At 31.2% G+C, this 22,997-nt stretch overlaps 1 protein-coding gene across 1 annotated transcript in view; it reads right to left on the minus strand.

Moving 5' to 3' along the window:
- LOC145318956 (uncharacterized) overlaps positions 1 to 22,997 on the minus strand; it is a 115,140-nt gene that overhangs the window by 41,957 nt on the left and 50,186 nt on the right. Inside the window, exons 9-15 of the mRNA XM_080160722.1 lie at positions 20,319 to 20,417; positions 16,528 to 16,600; positions 8,480 to 8,558; positions 8,184 to 8,280; positions 7,920 to 8,009; positions 4,343 to 4,430; positions 4,011 to 4,087 (exon numbers count right to left, since the gene is read on the minus strand). Of these exons, the coding sequence (XP_080016848.1) occupies positions 4,011 to 4,087; positions 4,343 to 4,430; positions 7,920 to 8,009; positions 8,184 to 8,280; positions 8,480 to 8,558; positions 16,528 to 16,600; positions 20,319 to 20,417 (603 nt within the window). The remainder of the gene's footprint in view (positions 1 to 4,010; positions 4,088 to 4,342; positions 4,431 to 7,919; positions 8,010 to 8,183; positions 8,281 to 8,479; positions 8,559 to 16,527; positions 16,601 to 20,318; positions 20,418 to 22,997) is intronic.

A 22,997-nucleotide genomic window follows, 5' to 3' on the forward strand; every position in this document is an offset into this window, starting at 1 on the left:
AGAAGATATTATGTTGAATTAGTCTTGACTTAATTTAAATGTACACTTTTTCTGTTAGACGGCAATTTTCTTTCTCTTTTTTACTTCTGCTTTACAATCAACTGACACTTTTTTATAAGAGAATATCTTGGATTAGTTTTTATTTAATATTGTTATAATAACTCTTATATTCAGATGTAAAATTTTTATGTAAATAATTAAGACAAATAAAGAATCAAATAATAATAATCAAAAGGGCATCTTGAAAGAGACCATATAATTTAAGGTGTATAAATGTATACTTGGATTACGAGACTGCTACAATTATCACGTCTTCCTAAATGCATAATATGTTGGCTTTAAATATAATCTGTTAATGTGTTTCCTGGATGTTGAGTGAAGGGACTAGGCACAAATTGGAATGCTGTGTCCAGTGGCAGGTAGCCAGCTTGACCTGCTTGACCATTCTGAATAAACCATACTAATTCAGTGTTTAAAGTCATTCAGAACAAAAATATTTCTTCTAATTTGTTTGTCTTTCTTAAAGTCGAGATAGTGAGAAATAAGGCTAAAGTAGATATTACTATTGATTATATATTATACAAAGTTAAATATACAATAAATATTTTTATTTTACTATAATGTCATAAGAATAGTTATAGATAGTCATTAGTCAAGGCAATTAATTTAAGAAGGTACAATAATACAATAGCTAAGTCAGTTAGTCAAAGTTATATTGTAAAACATTAATAGAAAAAGTCAAGATAGTAAAGTCAAAAGTAAAAATTTACAGTTTTGCAGTAAGTCATAAGATAGTCAAAAGTCAAGGCTATAGAAATAACTTGAAATATTTTACCACACTTTAGATAATTTATAGTTGGGTCAATCTTTATTTACTAATTTGCAGTAATAAGGTGTATCGAATCTAAACTTGTTGGAAACCTTCAATTAATTAAATTAGAAGAGAATATATATTTAATTTAGTAGAACCTAATATTTCCTGTATTTGTTGCATTTCCCACCTTTTGCTTTGTGAGATAGATGCAAATGAAGATTGTTTTAAAAACAGCAAAAAAAATGGGATGAAAAGGAAATACAAAGAAATGGTTTAAGATGGTTAGTAGTCAAAAGGATAAGTCGTCTACAAATAATCTTTAACGGCCAAAACCTAATTATGCACAAAGAGGGCGCGGCTTGGTAAAACGCGTGTTAAAGTCCATGAATCTTATGGGACAAGACACAAGGACAAAAGATTATTTAAACTCCAATTTAATTCACAAAATGAACACTTATGAAGATTGATATTATTGGTTATAACCTTAGAACACTGCTAGTTTGTACGGACCAATTAAGATTCATTTATTCTACAAAGTTTCTAAGTTTACAAATTAGACAACATAATACAAAAATCTTTCACTGCACAATAATAATTTGTCTTATTATGCGCTAAGAGCTATATTTGCATTATTGAGTCTTAGTAAATTTCAGGCCCTGTCAAAACTTTTGATATTTAAAGAAGAATTGACTTTAAAAATAATCTAAAATATGTATCTATAAAAGATTTTTGTCTACATAGTAGGTACACCACAAATGGTATTTGCAAGGAGAAATTGGTATATTCTAGTGTAGTAACACAAATAGAAATGGATGGTCAAGAGAATGAGAGTAGACAGAATAGGAGAGTATTTAGGGAGGGAGGTGGGAGAGATTTATATTTCTATAACAATGGGCTTAAGGGAATGGTGGATTTAGAGGAATTATTATTCTTTCTATTCTTAATCTCATCTTAAAATTTATAAGTTTCCATAAGCACAATTTAACAGTTCAAAATTATGAGGAAAGGTTAATTTACTCCTGATAAGTTAAATATTTCTTATCATGTTAAGCTAAAAAATAACTTCTATCAAGGAATGTTAGCATAAGAATTTATTTATCAATACTTAATTAAATGAATGTTTTTATGTTCTTTTTTCTTTTTCTTTCTTTATTTTCTTTTTTTTGGGGGGTGGGGATGATATACCCTTTAGAGTAAATAAGATTTAATTTACATGTATATTGATGATTTTTATACACAATAAATAACTTTAATTTGTTCTACTTGTCATAATAATATATTTGGGTAGCATATGTAAAACTCTTCATATTGAATTAAATTAAATCTACGAAAGGCATAAATGAAACCTAATAATTACTAATTTGAAACAAACTAAGAGTTTGTGCTGAAACTTACAAGATAAGTAAGTTTAGGATTAATAGAGAACAATATTCTAATATTGGTGTGCAATCATTTATGCAAAGTATTATTAAATATAAAATTAATGTATAGCCAGACCGTTATTTTTGTTAAAAACAAGGATGACAACATCCATAAGTAGCGAAGCAAAAAAATTATGTATAAGAATTTAAAGATTAGTTGTCAAAAACATGTATATTGGGAAAAAATCACGAAACCTTTTCAGCATTTGTTTTTAATTTTTTTAATACTTATATATCAGTACTATGACTAACAGACTGACGGTCAAAATAAATTACATACTGGATGCTCAAAACAACGGGAAATTTAATTTTGATATTTTTAACAAAAAAAAGTTTGAAATGGGACCATAAACACTTAAGATATGAGGAAAAATGTGAAATATATAAAAATGGCCAAAAACCTGCAAAAAGGCAGTCTGACCGCCATTGATGTTTTCTTGATAAGACAGGAAATTTAATTTTAATATCTATAACTGAAAAAATTTTGGAAATCGGACCATAAACACCAAATGTATGGATAAAGATGAGAAAAATACAAAAATAGGCTAAACCCTGCTTAAAGGCAGTCTGACCCTCATAGTTGTTTTCTTGAAATGACTGGAAATTTTATTTTGATATCTAAAACTGAAAAAAATTTGGATATTGGGCCATAAACGCCTAAGATATGGAGAAAAATGTGAAAAATACAAAAATAGCCTAAAACCTGCTAAAAAGCGGTCCGACTGCCATTGATGTTTTATAGTTAATTGGGCTCCTTAATAATGGGAATGTTGTCAAAAAATTTCAGCCTTTTATCTTTTATAGGAGCCGAGAAAATCACGTTTCCCCCAAACTAAGACAGACGGACATTTCAAATTATAGAGTAGCTTCGCTACTAAAAAATAAGTTATCATCAAAGTATGAAAAGGGAACCGTGCTAAAACTTCTAGATCTCTAGGCATATGAAAGTAGAAAAAGAAATTAATCGTACCAATTACCAAAAATGGATGGATTCATGTGTCTGATTGGCTTTCTGTGGGGTAATAAATCTATTGACATGTTACTATCTGTATATTCTAACTTTGTGGCGGGAGTGTTGGGATACCTCTAATATTGGATTATTAGAATTTGAATGAAATTCTGGGATTCTGTGCAATACAATGAATTAGTAAACTACCAAATAGACACGACAATTATGTTTAGATAAGATTATTTTTTTTATTCAAACTTACAGCTTTTAATTTAAATAGTCTATAACCTATAGTTCCTTACTCAAAAGACCTATAAAAGAATAAGAACGAAGGTAAATTATGCACATAACATCATCAAAAACTGAAAATTCGATGAAAAACGACTTAGATAGATAAGCTAAATTACGTAAAGAATGACATACAAACTTATTCGAGGCATAAAAATTAAGTTCTTTAAGACCAAATAAAAAAGACACTTTATAAAAATGGAGGATAAAGCAGTGATAAATAATAAATACTGTTATTTTTCTTCTTGGGTAATTTTGTCGTTTGCTATAAGTCTTGGGTCTCCTTATCCTTAATGATGTACACTGATAGCATATAAAATGAGTCTTTTGTTTAAAAAGTCAATTGGTATTATTATTGAATTTAACTTCTGAAAATAAAAGTTGTAGTATGACTGTGTAATTTTCCAGAGATGCACAAATGCCGCGTAAATCATCTTATATTAAAAAAAAATGAAATATTAAGTAATTTTTTTTATAATGAATTCATAGTTTGCAACTTTTGTCAATACAAGATGAAAACCCGTCTGTGAAAGCTGACCTGGGCTGGCATGCTGATGGTCTGACTCAATGGGTGTGGTGTTGCAGTTGGGGTTCCAGCAGGGGTTCCTCCAGTACCTTAACATACTAGATAAATATTCTGGTCATTTTAATATCAAGGTCAGATGCCTGTATTGAGGTGAATAAAAACTTGATTGAGTAAAAACTGTATATTTACATAGTCTTTCAATATTCTTTAACTGGAGAAATTAAGAAAGACAAAAACAACAAATGTTTAGGTAATATTCCTTAATTCATAACCTGATCAAACTTAAAATACCTATGTGTGACAGGTATAACCTGGTTGTGGCAGGTGTCCCACATTTAACATACCTGCTGGAGTAGAGCTAGCAAACCTCCAACCAGGATTTGAAGGTGTCTGTTTGTTCTGTACCTGGCTTCCACTGCAACCAACAGGACTCTAAAATAGAATAAATATTTTGTACAGGATAAAGTGATTTTTGTGGAAAATAAAAATATGATGGACACTTAGAAACATCACAGAAAGATTTATTTTATCTTTCGTAACAGATATATTTTTATGTCCCATTAAAGTAAAGATATTTATGTTATTGTTCACTACTATGTGTTGCTGCGCTACGTATAGCCATAACTTTGTTTGTTTTTAGTATTAATTATCTCTATCCTAAGATATTAAGTATTGTTGGCTCCTTGCAAATCTTGACTGAGCTAGTATATTTTTACTATGCTCATAAATTGATGTTTCATGGCTGTGTGGGGGGATGTTTCTGGTTTATATAATCTTTGTAATATCATAGAATTGTAATAGCGGCTACGTCCCTAGTATCTAAGGGCTCTGTATTTGAAGAGTCAGAGAGGACGTAGAAAAGTAGCTTTGAACCCAAGACTTAAATCTGAAAATAAAATAGCCTAAAACCACCTAAAGACCCATGTGAAGCCTACTTAAAATAGAGAACTCGGTCGGTTCAGTAGTTTATGAGATCCTATGCATAATCAGCAATTAAGGGAACGCTTTAAAACATGCAACTTTACAAGGAAAAACAGTTCTATTATTAGTCTTATTTTGTTGTAAAAAAAATAAAATGTTTGTTGAGAAAAACTTTTTTATTGTTCATATCAATTTCTTTAAAAAAAACAAATCTACCAAAAGACAAAACCTTTTTAACAAAGAGAAGAAAATATCTGTCTGTCTGTCCGGATGATCTCGCTAACAGATGGATCGCTGGTCTAAGCTTTTTATGCTTCTCAAAGGTTTTAATTTATTTTCTTGAGGGGTCCAACATCCCCCACCCCCCCCCCCCCCCCCGACAAATACAATTTTTTTTCTCAAACAAAACTATACATGGCTAGGACACACCAAGAGCAAAATCCCCATCCCTCCCGTATCTCTAGGGGCATGCCCACTAGTAAAACAAATACCAGTAATCTAAACACAGTTTATTTTTATATAGATTAGCAATATTAAATGTAATGCATGTCTGTAGATAAAACATTTAAGTAGCTATTTCTAGCCAGAACCAATTTCCTTACCTATATTTATCCATAATATTTAAAATTCTTTTACATAGTCAAACAAATATTTGGAGTTTTGTTGTTTACAATATCATTTATTTGTTCTGGTGTATAGAGGTGAGGTACAACTATTGAGTGGCAATAAATATTTTGGGTGTAAGCCGCATGTCCCTATTTGATGGATACCCCAAGTTGTTTTTAAAATTCCGTCGAATATTTCCCACAACTGTAAAGCATTTAACATTTTCCCATTTTAGGGTGAACACACAAAATGTGTAACAATAATCTTATTCATAATTTTAATTCTAGGGTGCACAATAATATTTTAACCCTACTTTTTTTTGCATGTGTCTGATGATATGCGCCAAGGTTGAATCTCTTGGCAGCCTTATGCCAAATATTATAATTTTCCAGAATACAAGAATAAAATAATTTAAAAATTATACCTTTATGGTTATCTCTTGTATAGGAGTTGATACAATAATAGGAACAGAAAAATCGTTTAGAGTCTACTTCTTATTAGTACCTTAACTAAGTTTAAAGCACGGTTTTTAACCCTTCCTAGTGAATGACACATAAAAATATATCAACTAACTGTAAATCAAATGATCACAACTTTTGTGTTGCTTTGGTTAAACTTATACCATTTACCATTCAGGACTTAAGTTCTTTAACCAAATCCATGTCTCTTTAATTTGTTTAACAATATTTGTGTCTGTGTGTGTGAACTATGGCTGGCATGCTAGTGGCTGGATGACTGCCTGGCTTGCAAATTTTGTGCAGATAGTATCATAATATCCACTGCCAGATGCCAGAAGGACAACACTGTATAAATTAATAATAAACTGTGTCAAAAAAAAGTTATCAAAAAGTACAAATTTTCCTTATTTTGGTAATAATAATCAGAGATGAAGGAATTACAAAAAGGATAATAATTCAATTTAGAATTTTGGCCCCCATGGTTTTGATAACCAGACTTATTTGATAAGAACAAATTTCATCTATTTTAAAAAGTAAAGCAATATCTGTCAGTCCATCTGAAGATTAAGATCTCGGTACAGATTGGGCACTATCCTTCAGAGGATATAGCTACTAATCCTATGGTGGTTTTAAGATATTTTCTTAATGGGGGACGCCCCCCGCCGAAAAAATAAATTCCTCTAAAATATCTGTTTTTGTAAACAAAATATAAAGGGTTAGGAACTGATCAAAATGATTTTTTTATGTAAAATACCCTTTTCAAGATTTGTGAAAAGATTTACTACCCTGATTGTAAAAAAAATTGAATTAATTAGTCAGTACGTATGGAAGATCTCCTTTAAACAAAAATGAAGACACTATGTCTGTAGTTTTAAACTGCATAATTGAATAAAAACCAGCACGTTGAACATTCTCCTTTTGAGAAGTAGGTAGGACGCAAAAGATTGGACAAAGGAAATACGCTATTCAGTGGAAGATCCTCTTTCAAGAAGAATGTGAGAGAGTTATATGTAAAAGGTTAATAACTGTCTGAATTATATTTTATGGAAGATCCCTTTATGAAGAAGTGTGTAAGAGACACTAACTATGTTAAAACCTTTTTACACAGAAAATCACAACTTTCCAAGTTTACTTATTCTACTAATTCAACTCATAATGTTGCAGAAAAAAATATTCAAAATCTATCTTTAACAACAGCTGAGAAAATTAGAAATCGTATTAAACCTATAGTGTAAAAGAAAGACAGTTGGACAAAGTAAGGTTTTTAACAGAACCTCAAATGTCTTGGGGATCTTTCAAAAAGATCTCGACTCGAGATATTAATTTAAGACATTTTGGTCAACTGACGAAGCCTTGTTACTAAAATGTATGGGTTTATATTTGATATGTTTTTTTCTTCAAAATATGTTGTTTTGTCAAAACAACTATTTTACTCAGCCACAGAAAAAAGTTTTAAATTGGAATGTTACGTTTTCATTTCTGCTAAACTATGACCCCATTCATTTTAGACCACATGAATTTTTTTATTATTCAAATTTTTCGCTTTTAAAAATAAAGACTTTCGTCCATGAGAATGTCCATAACGATTACAATTAGACATTAATAGGCGTAGCAGTTTTATACTCAATTCTAAAAACTTGTACATTCTTTGTAAGAGTAATTAATAATTTTAAATTCGTTTACCCAACTGTCTAATAGATTTTATTAATGTTGTCATCCTTAATCTGCAACAATCTAAAAGAAAAATCGTAAAAATTCTATTTAATTAAATATTTTGTAAAATGAAAGAATTTAGTATTGTTGGACCGAAGAAAGAATGGTTAACTATTATTTGTTTATACGTGTATCCCTGTAAATTACTTTAAGTGTCTTAAGAAAATTTAACAACCATCACATTAAAACTTATAGAGTTGCTTCACGCCTTAAAATTACTAACCTGAGCCATGTCTCTGACAGCAGCAGCCGAAGCTGCCGAGGCAGCCGCCTGGGCAGCAGCTGTTTGAAGTTGTAGCTGTGTGGCAGCTGACTGCTTGTTCGATATAATTCATTATTTATGGTTAAATTACGTCATAGAAGATTTCTTTTGTTTTACTTTCCTAACGAGAACTTTTTAAATCAAGTATACCTATTTTGCATATAAAAATAAAAAATAATGTATTGGAGAGAAAGGTTTGTAATTCTATCTAAATAATGACAATTCCTGTTGTTGAGCGGCAGCGGCTGCTGTTGCGCTGCTGACAGCTACAGATTGGGCGGCCGCAGCTGCTGCCTGCTGCTGAAGCAGCGGGGTTGTAGGGCCTGGAACAATTTGACATATTCAATTTTATTTATTTTTTATTAAGTTTTATTCAAATATTTTTTTTAAAATCAAAATGATCGTGTTATCTCAACTATTTAGCCATATTGATAAGATTATTAAAGGAAAGATAAAAAAGGTATATAAATATATATATTCTTTTTTATGAGTTATTAATAAAAAATTGAAAGAGTATTATTCCTGGTTGAGCAGCAGTAGGAATGAACATGGTACTGCCAGCTCCAGGGTAGAGAACAGGATAAGGTGAAGAGGCAAGTCCTGAAATTAAATCAGTTAATATTTCCCTGCAGTGTTTTCATGTATAAGTATGAGATATAACCACTACACAGGATTGTACTTGTTGTACAAGATTTACTATACATAATTTAACATCAGATATTGGCATTATTAACCGAAGCATATTCATCCTAATGTTTTATAAGTCAAAACAACCAACAGAATGAATTTTGGTTTTATGCGTTTTGGATATTTTATCATTAGCGGCTCATAGGAATTTCATAAATTGTAAAATTTCATCACAATTTTAATAAAACTTATTCTCAATCCTTTGGAACGTTGGCTAGCTTAGTACATTTTACATCAGAGTTTATATACACCTGAAGTGAAAGAAAGATCAAACAACTTCCAATAACAAAAAAAAGGTTGACCGACAGCTAGCTTACACTACGGACTTGCTGAGTTTTAAATAATTCTTCTAAAAAAGTATTAAGGTATTTGTTGTAGCCTAACAGTTCAGTTCTTTTCAGGGAAGCTTGACATTGGTCTTGGGATGGATTTATGCTATACATTTTAAGATACGCCCCTTGGGATGGTTTTAGACTGTTTTTATGTCACCTTTTACCCCTTTGATGTTATGGGCGCAGTTAAAAGTGTTATATAAAATTCGTATATGTAGCTAGAAAATCCAATTTGAATTAGGAAGGTTGAAAATGCAATAATTTCAATTAATTTCTGTCTAATATTGAAATTCAATCTGATAATGAAAATTAGACTTCCCACTTTGTTCAAAGACGGGGATTAATATAAAAAGAATTAAATCAGAGCCGATAAAAGAGAGAAAACAATTTTATATAAAAGAAACAGGATATCTGGAACGATATGGTTCTCATTTACAGGGAAATTACTTATAGATCAAGGGCAAGTTGATAACAAATCTGGGGGAGATTACCTTTTTTTCTTTTTTTTCTTTTAAAACTAAAACTGAAAATGGAGTGTCGACTTCCCCTTCCCCCAAGATTTACTGAATCTTTATAAGTATAACTCCTACCGCTATAAAATTTCAATATCAGAATGTAAAATTTCCTATCAAACTATGGGATATAAAATTAAACAGTGCAATAATCATTTAAACACCTACAGTTGAACACAAATAACATTGATTTACTTTTACAGCGTGTAAAATCCTCAATAAAATGGATAAAATGAATAGGTAGGTAAAAGTATTCTGTAATTAACAAGAACTTTTATTTCATTATTAGCTTTCTTTGCACTTTCACATACCATGTTGAGCAATGATAACCTGCCCCATTAATTTTTCAATAAATTTTAAAAAAGGAGTAGTGGTTACATTTGGTGCTTGCGTAGCCCCACAGAGGTTAGGCATAAGAAAAAACACTAACCCCCCCCCCCCCCCGCCCATTTATTCAATTTATTTAAATGATAGGGGGGGGGGGGGATATCAACACAGGCTCAACGAGCACTATATGAAAGTAATAAATAAAATGTTGAATAATTTCCATATGTTATTAGTCCTATAACTCCTTTCGTCCTACTTTCAAATTCTAAATAAAATTTGAAAACCTCCAAATATTGGAATGTTTAGAATTGAAATGGTTTAATATTTGCCACAGATATTTGTTAAAAGTTGCCCAGAGTTGAAAAGTTTTGAATCAAGTTTACAAATTATCGCCTTAGAACTCTTTATAAACATTTTCTTTTTAGCTTTACACAAATTACAAGAGGAAAAAGTATTAATTCATATCTATTTTAGACTATTGGTACAAAAGAGCTAAACAATATCAAACAAACGCGTTTTCCAATTCTCTAAGAATCATAATATTAATTGGGCATGTTTTAGCCTATTTGAGTATTAACATGCCTACAAAAGACTTTTTTTTTAATTTGAAGAAATATTTCTACTATATGAAATCTCACTCTAATCCACTGTAATTTTTCTTACCCTCCTAGAAGTCTAGATTCTTAATTTGTGTGCTGGAGTAATAATTAGAAAATTCATTAACACAAGAAAACAAATTATTCTCTTATCTCTCTATTAATGTTAAATTGTAAAAGTATATAGTAACTAGCAGTTACGCCCCTAGAGAACTCTAGCCCCTACAGGGGGCTCTAACCCTGCGGGGCCAATTTCCGACTCCCAATGGGCAATCATTAACATTTGCCTAACCTATAATAACCTAATAATCAAAAGCTATTGTGAAAATATGATGAAACCCGCTACCTCGTTTTATTTTCATGATCCAAAGTTTTAGTCCAAACTTCTAAATATTATTTTGTAACTTAGATATTGTTTGCTACTAAATAAATGTATATGTTCGTGTGTCTAAATATTTTAATTGACTTGTTTGCATGTTGCTGGCCTTGTTATTTGTCAATAGTTAGAGAAATCAGAAGAAAGAGTTTAATAATAAAGTGAACAATTCTAAACTTTTATAGATTCACAATTAGGATGAAGTTCCTCTTAGATTTCTCTTTTAAAATATGTCCATCCCCCCCCCCCCTCCTTCCCTTTATTAGTTTTAGATCCTTAAATCAGCCCGAAAGATAATATGAAATTAATGTATTTTATATAGCAAACAATATATTTTTGATATTTCATTTGGCCCCATTTGGCGAACGGAAGAACTACCTAATCCATGTAGAACATTAGTTTAGTCGTTTACGAGGCCTTAGTTTACACATACACGCCAGCATCTTATTACTTCATAAAAAGAATAGGTCTAACATCTATGGTCATCTTAGAAAGAATGATTGCTCAAGTTATTAGTGGATAGAGGTTAATAAATTGTAAAAATGAAAAAAAGGGGGGAAATGGCCCAGAATTAGTTTATTAGATAGTATAGGCATTAAAAATAAATATCCAAATTTTTAGCAATTTTAAACATAAATAATTTGCTGAATATTGGATCCTGTTAAAAACAAAAAAGGGAGGGGAAATGGCCCAGATTTAGTTGATCAGATAGGCATGAAACAGGCATGATATCCCCAGAACAATTGTTGGCTTAAATTGGCTTGTAAACTGTGTAGGAGCAGGGAGTTTAGGTGTGCATTTATTTCCGCACATGCATATCTTGCTCATATGTCTAAATCGCATGTAATCAAAATGACAGTAGAAGCTTCCACTTTACATCTGCTTCTCCTTAATTACTTAAAATCTCTCTACCACCCCCCCCCCCCCCCAAGCAATAAATTTAGTTATATATTAATAAATTATTTAAAACATATGGTAGGAAAAGGGAGTTTATATGCTCGACAAGGTACTTTGAGGGATATTGAAAGTTTATTTTCGTCTTTATAACATAAAAAAATTGCGGAATGTGGTTATATGCGGACTTGAGTTCACACTGATCGTATGCAAACAATTTTGTTTTATTGGACCCACAACTTTATATTTTGTGTTTTTAAAACAAGGTTATAGTCGTACATTACAGTGGAAAACAAATTAAGAAAATAATGTTCTTCTAAAAATCTAGTTTTTAGCCACATTAAGTATTTTGTTCGCTCTAAGTTAGTTCTTATAAGCATTAATTCTCAACAAAATCATTGAGGTAATAATGAGTAGCTCTCATGAGATAGCGGGTCAAGTCATAATGTGCTTGAACGTGGAGCTTGATAGCCCTAGTGGCTATACAAAAGTGTCTCAGCCTACTCCATGACTACTTAGGTCCAAACCCTAAGAGACTATGGCTAATCAATCAATCAAAACAAAATCATTGCAAACTTTTTTAATTTTAGACCCCCAGCGTATTTTTTGGTGTGTATTCTAATATTCCTCTATAATTCAGATTTTTTCCATTTTACAGCCCAAAAAGTTGGCATCCACAAGTTTACATATGATGAATATTGTTTGTATAACTGGGCATAGAAAAGCAGTTTCTTTTTATGTTGGGTTATTAAATGATTGCATTTGTAAATATGAACATAGGGATGATCTCATTTATCTGTAACGTAGATCCGCAACGACTTACTACGGTTAATCAAGGCAAGTTTTGTTAACCATGCTCCAAATTAAATTCTTTGCTTGGTACCCGAGGACAACAATTTTAACAATATTTTAAAGTTTTTTTGGACACTATCTGAGCTTTGTATTAATGACGACCAAAGTTGGTTATCCTGTTGACTAAAGTATCTGGATGTCTTCCTGTTTGTATATTGAATGCTTTTTAAAAAAAGTATATCAGACATACAAATGGATATACTACTCTGCTTGGATCTTACACCTGATTTTCATGTTCACTGATAAAGTGAAACAATCAGCGGGCTAAAAAAACGATTCTCCCCTTCCATCCCCTTTATCACAACCCCTCCCCTCCCACTGCACTGGAAGAAAAAAACTTACCAATAAACGAGTTTCATGTTAGCAAGCTAAATTGACAATTTTTCCACTGTCATAATATTCACATATTTTCTATTTCCATTCAAATACATTAACTTAGCATGATACCTATAAAAATTTTGTAATTTGTGTTCTTTAGACTTAGGTATAATGTTTGATAGCCTTTGAAAAAAAATCAATAGATGATTTTAATCCATTTCTTATATTTGTACAGTAGAATGAATAATTTTAAAAAGTTGTTGGTAAATTTCTCAACTCAATTAAAGATGAACATTACTAATCTGGTTTCCAAAGATATCATAGCTATTAAATAACATTTAATTTATTATCATCCAAGCTGCAGACTTGAATGTAACATTTAAGAAAGAAAATATGTGTAGAACTTGTAAGAATGACTAGATTGTTGTAACTATGTAAAATATTCAAATTGAAATGCAAGAACAAACTCCAAGCCTTTAGATTGTGGACAAAAATAATCAAGGAGCAAGAAATCATAAAAATGTTCCATTTATATTTTATTTTATTTTTAAGCTCTTCATCATTTAAAATTTTCTTATCTATAACACAATTCAATGGTATGATAATTCCTATAACAGTAAGGTATAATCTATGCATAACACAAAGCAACTCTATAATTAATACCAAAAAGCCCATTTTTAGTTTATTTCTGTATTTTAAAATAAAGTCTTAAAATGTTAGTATTAAAATTAAAGTAATTTGATTAATATTTTAAATAGTCAACTTCTTTAAGAAGGCGGGGAAGGGCCGGGGGGTTAGCAATTTTTTGTCCTTTGACCAGTTATAATTCATGTTTGATATATAAATGTAAGAACATAAAATCACAATGCGATTTCCCGATAATTTAGATAAAATCCCTCTGTGCCTAGAAGGAAACAGTTAATTTATTAATTGAATCCTATCCTTTTCTCCCTCCTAGAACATTGAGTCCAAGTATTTTAAGATACACATCTTAAACTAATGTGAATCTTTAGTGGTTGTGGCAATTCAAACAAACAATGGACATGGAGATACAAATATTTGTAAAAAATTTTAGTCAATTTTTTTTAAAAATCTTCATATATAAGCATGAAAAAAGTAAGAAAGAATAGCAATTATTTTAGTTTGTTAAATACCAAGTATATTTTTTTGCAAAAAAAACTGAACTACGATCACAGTGCTTTTGAAAGTAATTTGACTTTTGTGTCAGAACCTACATTGGGACATAGTGCCTTTCATTACCCTAGGTTAGGTAACTTCATTTCACTTTTCAATAAAATCTAAAATGCAGCCGTTTTTGAGAAAGTTAGATTTGAAAATTTCAAGTTCAATTTACATCCCCTAGGAGTTATCGCATAATCATGACAAGAAAAGCAAAGATTATTTATTTGAAATTTTGAATAAGTTTGCTTTTATGAAGTCTTTCATAAAATCTCTATCTATATATAGGATGAATTTCCGTAACCTTAGCAAAGCAACTGATACAAATGGCCATGAATCAACTCACTTCAGGAGTAGTTTTGTGAAGAACTTTATAAAAGCAAACTTGTTCAAAATTTTAAATAGATTATCTTTGCCCTTCTTGTCATGATTATGCGGTAACTCCTAGGGGATGAAAATTGAACGTGAAATTTTCAAATCTAATTTTCTCAAAAACGGCTGCATTTTAGATTTTATTGAAAAGTGAAATGAAGTTACCTTACCTACGATAATGAAATGCACTACGTACCAATGTAGGTTCTGACACAAAAGTCAAAGCACCTTTGAAGGCACTGTGCGATTCTATAAAAAAAATACATAATTTTCAAAGAGCACATTTAAACTTATTTGAAATTTGTTTTATTCCTTATAACTATTATATTTTTTAGCACCCCTTTTCAAAACTATAGAATCCTATTACATTAATGTAAGAATATATTACACTATATGTACACAGTGTACATAACTACTTGAAGATTGAATATAAGATTACAATGGTCTTATCTACATAATACTTGGTATAGTAGTGAAGTACTTCATACCACTGATTTATGAACATACTTATATTTAGACTTAATTGCTCTTCTTCTCAACATTGTTACGAGTTAATGGCAGGGACATGTCTTCTAATAACAAAGTTCTAAGTTGTGTACTTAACAACATTTGCTACTTAGAATATGTATATTCTTGTAAAATTATCATTTCATTTTACAAATTAAGCAAATTACACAAATCAGCGAATGTAGAGCTTGAGCTGCCCCTAGTGGCTATACAAAAGTGTCTCAACCTACTCCATGACGACTTACGTCCAAACCTTAGGAAGCTATCAATCAATCAATTCAATTTAAACCACGTGAACATTACAAATATTTGTCTTTTGTCCTGTTTAGCCATTTAATTTTGGACTACTTATCCCTTTCTTTTGGTATAAGAAGAACATGGATAGTTAGATGATACAGGGATTAAGTTTAGAATAGTTGTTTCTTACAGGGAGACCAACTAGTTTCTTGCAAGGAGACCAACAGTTTCTTAAAAAGACCAAATAGTTTCTTACAGGAAGAACAACTAGTTACTTACAGGGAGACCAACGAGTTTCTTACAGGGAAACCAACAATTTTCTTACAGGGAGACCAACAAGTTTCTTACAGGGAGACCAACAAGTTTCTTATAGGGAGACCACCAATTTCTTACAGGGAGACCAACTAGTTTCTTACAGGGTTTGAGCTATTTTCTTACAGGGAGACCTTCTGGTTTCTTATAGGGAGAACAACTAGATTCTTACAGGGAGACCAACTAGTTTTTAACAGGAAAGCCAACTATATTCGAACAAGGAGACCAAAAGGTTTCTAACAGGGAGAAAAACTAGTTTCTTATATTACAAAGTACTTGCTAGTAACTAGTTTAATAGAGGAAGAGCAACTAGAACGTAAAAAAGTATTCAGTAAATATTTTTCAGCAGGCCTTTGAAGTTCAATTTGAATTTCAAGCAATTGTTTTGTTTTTTCTTAACGCACCACCTTATCTTTTTATACAAGAAACCACCCTGTACTTTAAGAGGAAATTTAAAAGCATGTAAGTATAATTAAGGATTTATATAAGCACTTAATTTGGATTGAACAAATTGTGGAAATTCAAAATGTTTTCTATTTTCTTGACATCTGAGATTTAAGAATAGCTAAAATAAATGACAAATTTAAGAGTTCAGCTTGCTTTTAGTATACTATCGGCTACGCCCACATAAGCTTCTAGGGGTACTTAAGGGAGGAGTGGTCGACCCTCATCTCTATAATTTAGTTTTAAAAACCAATAGTTATAAAATTGTTTTGAGGTATTTTTTCCAGAGAGATTTCTCTTGGGAGGATAAATGTACCCTCCCCCAAAATAGGTTCAAACCTTCCCTTGACCTATGTGAATCTTTACTGTAAATTAGAACCATACCGGTCCAGTGGTTAGAGATATCCTTCCATTCACCCAGGCAGACACACAGACAGATATCCTGTTACTTTTATAATAGGATTACACATTTGAAAACACTCTTCCAAAAGTATAGGGGTTAATTAAGAAATGCATAAAATTAATTGTCCATTTACACGAAAACTATGGCGTGGAATGTCCTCTTTCATCCTTTTAAAAGTCCCAGGGTTATACGTCCAGCTTCACCTGTATACCACATCTCACCTTTCTGACCTGTGGGAGAGAGGAGTCCATTTAAGGCGTTAGGGTCCCCAGTTATGAACATTGCCACTCCATTCTGAAATAAAAAAAATAATAAATTGAACACCTGGCATTTAATAAGGAACAAACTTGGGGTTTCACGTAAAACTAACCAAACTAAATGTGTCACAAAAACTTGCAGCTTTATCGTAGATAGAAGCTACGATTTTAATCTGGACAAAGCAACTCTATACTAGAGACGTTAAAATTCTATCTACCACTGCTATGTCTATGTAAAAGTGGGGGAAATATAAGGCAAAACTCATTATCATGTACATGTACAGGACGACAGCCATAAAAAAGTCATGCAATCAAAGGGTTGGTTTATGTATGGTATGATCTACCCCTAGGTGAAAGAGCAATCAATGATGTCTTAAGGTCCTTGGACGATCACTATGTAATAGGTAAATAAATAGGCCAAAAAATAAAGATAAACGGGACATCTGCCATAAACTATCAATGAAAAAGATAATTAAACTGGCGGTTCCACTACTATTCAAAGGTAACAGATTATAAATAGTTCTGTAACAGTTCTAATGCTACCATTCCCAGTAAAAATGAATGGGACAGAAAATTTTGGTGTTGTAAATGCAATAAGGATTTCCACATTAGTTCAATTCATAGTAGATAAAACCTTTTTTCCCGAGATTTCAATATTTTCTTCTTTTCTCCTATCTTAATAATAACGAAAAGTTTGTCTTAATATGTATTTGTTCAGTCTAAACATCAAAAATTGGTATTATTTTCCCTACGGACAACGGGGCCGGGGAGTGATGGTATTGACAATTTTACTCTTGCCTTTAAAATCTTAATCCTTAGGTCTTCTTTAGTCTTTAGCCACACACACACACACAAAATCTTTAAAAATCTATCCAAACCATTTTCCCGATTAAACATGGGCGATCAAAAGATAATTAACTGCCTGATCCTTCATCCATAACAAGTGTTTCCAATGGTTGAAGGAACGTTTGTGAAAATACTGATTGCTCAGCAATTCTAATTCTAATTCCTACCAGAATTGGTCAACTTTAACTAACAAGGGATTGCACAAGTATTCGAAATGTAATGTTATTTGGAAACAAATTAGGTTTCTTCCTTCTAAACTATATCATAACTTTTTAAACTATAATAATATTTCAATATAAAAGTAAAATTCAGCAGCTTTGCCCTTAGAGGCCTCTAAGACGCAGCCACAAGTATTAAGAAAGGTGTGTCTTTTTTGTATAAGTAAGTATATTAACTTTTAAGCTAAAAAGAAATGAATGCAATTATGCAAGGAGAAGTTAGAAGTGTAATTTCTAAAAAGGTCAAGTCAAGATAAGAAAATTTAACACTAGATATCTTTGCAAAAAAAATTAAAGATTAGTTTTTTAAGCTAATATTTTAGCTTAGCTTTATAAAATAACTTATTTCTTTGCCACTATACTCTAGGGAAGGAAGGGTAAGAAAAAATAGCCTAAAACCACAATAACACATTTTTCTAAAAGTACAGACCTGTCGGACCAACAATCTATGAGATGTTTACCTACAGACAGAAAAACCTTACTTCTTTATATCATATTATAGGATATTCTTTTTTAAAGCTGTGATGGTAGCTATAAATGCACACTTTAATTGATTAATACCACAGGTCCTAAAGCATTATTTAACCCTACGATTGCAAATAGTAATACCATACCTAATTACATGACTCTTATCTAAAAGACTTACGCTAAACTAAAATAGTATCGCCTGTTTTGAGACCAAGCCATTTCCCCTATAATCATAAAAAAAAGCAGCAGCAGGAGTTTAAAACGTCTTTAATTGTGAACCAATTTAATCCTAAAATACGAAAATGAATGTGATTCTAAGAAAGTATTTTCAGAGCTAATTTTAAATCATCGGAATTAAAAGCAATTCTACCAGTCAAGTACAAATTGTTAAAACGGTGCAACCCTACATCAGGCTATATAAATCATGGTAGCTGCGAAAATAACTGCAATAAATTTTGCATCATTATAGAGAAATAATATTAGTTGGGACTCACTATGGAAAAATCTATAGAAAAACCGATTTTTAAGAAAAAGATAAGAGTTGACAAAACTTTTAGTAAGGATAAGTATGAAAAAAGAGCTTTCCCACTAAGCAATGCACTCCCTCCTCTTATATTTGAAAATAATCGGGTTTTTTATTTTTATGAACCAAACACTGCGGGGAACACTAACACTGTTGGGTATACCTTTGGTACCCAACATAGCCTAACCTAATCTGACTTGAAGTAAAAGCCAAACACACTAGGCTAAAGAGCCCTCATTATTTACTTTGTTTCAGTGCATTGACATGATACTTTAAGGAAAACACATAATAAACTGAACTTGTGTATTTTTTGACGCGGGGATGTCAAAACTTCAAGGCATAACATAATATAAAAGCGTGTATTTTTCAACTGTATCCATCCTTATCCCCACCAGTTTTCCACATTTTTCATTGGATTAGATAAGTTTTGGTATTGAATGCCTTGTGCCCAGCCATAAAGCTTAAAACTTTCCCGCAGGGGTGGTTGTATGAGGGGGGAGGGACGGGAGATGAAAAGCATCCGCGCTTGAAAATTTGGAGAAAATGGGGTGGGGGGGGGGGGGGGGGTTTGGCTAGGGATAATATAAGGAGTAAACAAATTGTAAATTATATATGAAGGTTTATGTAGCCGGCTTAACATTTAAACATGGTAAAAACATTTCCTAAATCCAAAGGGAGCGATTTGCAAACAAGGATGAAGAAACGGATTTTAATACATCTGAATTCAGCGAAACAGTCCACGTGGCTAATTTGTTGTTATCTTGTAGTTAGAAACCGGTTTATTATAAGCCTATTTTCTCACAACTTATGGAGAAACATTATAAATTATACACAGAGATTAAACTCAAAATGCTAAAATATATACGATATTAATTTTTCCTTGTAACTCGAAACCGGTTTTAATTCCGTGGTGATAAATAAAATTCATAATATATTTTACTTCAACCCTGTGAAGAGGTGCACCAACTTTTTAATTGATTAACACTTTCTTTTAAAAATTAGGGAAAAAGAAAATGATTAAAGCTTTAGAATAGTTTTCTAAACCGTATAATTAAGTTTTTATTGGGTTATTAAAAGCGGGGCTTTTCTTTATTAAGTGTATGTCCGTTAGTGCATTATTTTTATTTGTTTCTTATTGGAACATTATAAATAGCAAATTTTCCCATAGATTCCAAGCCTTGTCTTAACAGAAAAAAATATCTAGAAAGCAAAACATTCCTATATTCAAATTATTTGATATTAGAATAGTGATGCCTATGAAGATGAGACACAATATTAATAGCACAAGCTTCGGTTTTATAAATAATGTCATGCTTATTAATAAAGCAAGTTAATTAGCCTGTTTTAGAGGTTTTGATGTGGATATTCATTTTCAATATTATTGAAAAACTATCAACAATGTGTTTTAGGCAGTTCTTATATAAAATAGTTTTTTTGTATTTTAGATTATAATTTAATGAACAAAATATCCTTGGTAGTAACATTGTTTAAGTGTATTTGATACTTCAAACCTACAAAACGGTTTAACGACGGGAAGGTTTATAGTGGTTCTTTTCATATTTATAAACCTTCATAGAGGAAAGGAGGGAGGGTCTTCTAAAGAGAAAATGGAATTACCAAAACATCATAAAAAACTATATTTTGATGCGCTACTTGTGATAGAATCATCCAAACGATAAAGTAGCTACCTGCATTCCTACCTGATATGTGTATGGAATACCATTATGGTAATATACAGCTCCATTCACTATAGGCTGACCCATCTCGTACCCGCGACCAGCACCGGTTGTGTAGTTAGGCTAAAAAAAAAAGATATTAAATTTAGATTTTAGGCAATTTGAAATGGAAGTTCCTATATAGGAATATTAGTTTAGCACAAAAGCAACAGCTCAAACCAAACCAATCTTAAAATGAACCCAGACAAATTTGAGTAAAAGAACCAGAACTGGATTTGAACCTATATTAGTTTTAATTTTCATATTTATGAAAGGGATAGTTCTATGAAGTGCAATTAACGAGTTCAGGTACTTGTAAAATATGATGAATATTATAGGTTTCCATTACAGATATTTGAAAGAAAAATAGATTTTTACACGGCGGTTTTGGAGCCAAAACGTGTTAAATTTGTAAGCATTACCATTTCAGAAAATTAATTGTAAGCTAAAGTTACAAGAATACTGTATAACATATAATATTTTACTACAATTAAGAGCCATTAAAATGTTCATTTTACTTATTTTGTGATAAGAAAACAAAAGAAAAAGTTTTATATCCATAAAATATAATTTTCAAGCCATAATTGATATCTTTGAATGCTGATAAAATATTGAAATTCTTTCAAATAAAATGCTGAAATTAAAGTTTATAGCATTAAACAGGAAAAAATATGAAATTTACTAAATAGATATTTAAATGCATTTCGTGGAACAACCCCTTTGATCATGCTCAATTGTTTAATAATTTTTTAAATAGCAATTCCAAGTGATGAGTTATATTGTGAGAACTCTTAACAATGCAATTCTAATTGAAGGAACTCCCTCTCTTCAGAAAAGTCAAGTAGGACAATTTGATTGGTGCATGTACCACCAATTTAGTGTAGACCATGTGCAATTATTACAGGGTGTTCACTACATAGTATCCATTTTAAAAATTGCATTTAAACATCATTTTAGTGGCAACTTTCTTCTTCTTTCTCCTATTTTTAACATGTATTTTTCCGGTCCCCTTTCTATAGGTACTCTCTCAATGTTTGCTTGTATGTTTAGCTTATCATTTCAATCAATTCTACGATGTCACTGGACAAAATCAACCTTGTTTTGATATTAATAAAGATTAATGATTAGCATAAAGTGTAGTATTATAAACTGTATAAAAGAAAAAGAAGGGAATCAAAAAAATTGGTAAAATGTGTCTTAAACTTTTTTTCTATTTACATTGAATTGCAATTCAGTTGAAACCATCCCCCCCCCCCCCCCCTACTTGTTATACATTCTATTCAGTCAGCTAAAACTTTATACCGTGTCCAAGTTCTAGCCATGTATCTTCACATATAGAATATACATACAACATTCCTATAGCCGGCCTTTCCACTGTAAAATTGAGTTTATTTCAAGTTTAATTTGCAGTAAATGCGAGGCACACGACCTGTAAAGTTCTGTATGTATGTATGTATGTATATTGTATATTGCATTTCCATAATATCTTTGCACCCTACCAATATAAGAAGCATGGACATATCCTATTATTTATTTTCAAATTTTGATAAAAATAAATAACATACATTCTAAGGATAATAATATAATATAATCCAGCTTTTAACTGCTGAAAGTGTCTAACGACCAATGAAGCCCCCTTATTTAAAAAAAAAATGAAAATATGGGGGGGGGGGCAGTTTTCCCCATAAATAACACATGCAGAGATAGGGTTCCCTGCATGGATTATACAGGTGGTGCCCTTCACTGTGGGGCTACCCAGAACCTGATATAACCTTACCTGACCTAAAGTAAAAAACAGACACACTTACTTTTAATTAAATTTTGGGTTCCACTACTATAATGAATTTAAGGGAAACCGCCTGATATCATGTAACGATTATTCTAAATATTATATCTGCAATTTATTTATCCACTTGTAAGCCCCACTACTCCCATGTAACCTCCATATTGACAGATAGGACATTAGGTCTTGAATTTAGAATCTATTCATTTTTTTTAATAAAAGGTCTAAATAAACACTTTAGTTTGATTGACAAAAAATATAAATGATTTTATGCATTTAAAGTATTATATTCATTCTACATATAAAAAAGATTTTTTATATTGATAATTTATTATTTGACAAAAGCAATTTAATAAATTTATCAAATGAAGGGTAAAATAATGGAAATGGATAGATAAAGGTCAAAAATTGTTGCCTGCTGTCCCGACTCATATCTCTATGCAGTTTTAAATCCTTTTTTGTTTCATATGCATGAATGCTATTTGCATGAAATAACACTGAAACAGTGGAAATACAATACAAAACTACTGGAAAAATACAAATAGGTATAGGTATTAAATAAAATAATTTTTAAAGTTTTAGTTGACAAAAAATGTTTTTAATTGGAAAAGTGGTTCACAAAACCAGAACAAATACATACAATTTCTATTGAGAGCAACAAGAAAAATAGTTTCTGAACATTTGTAGATTTATGAAACCATATTTACTAATTTAGTCCTATCTTTCTCCACTGTGCAGTATACTAAATTTATTAATTCTGACGGTGTCTGAAACCTGTTTGAGCACACCAATAGACTCAACAGTTTAGCTACATTGTATGCTGACCAATATAGTGTGACTATTCTGTGCAATGGAGTGGACAACAAGGAGACAAATAAATA

Source organism: Acartia tonsa, chromosome 5 (genome assembly GCF_053477335.1).
Source record: "Acartia tonsa isolate MP-2025a chromosome 5, ASM5347733v1, whole genome shotgun sequence".
NCBI classification, from domain to species: domain Eukaryota; kingdom Metazoa; phylum Arthropoda; class Copepoda; order Calanoida; family Acartiidae; genus Acartia; species Acartia tonsa.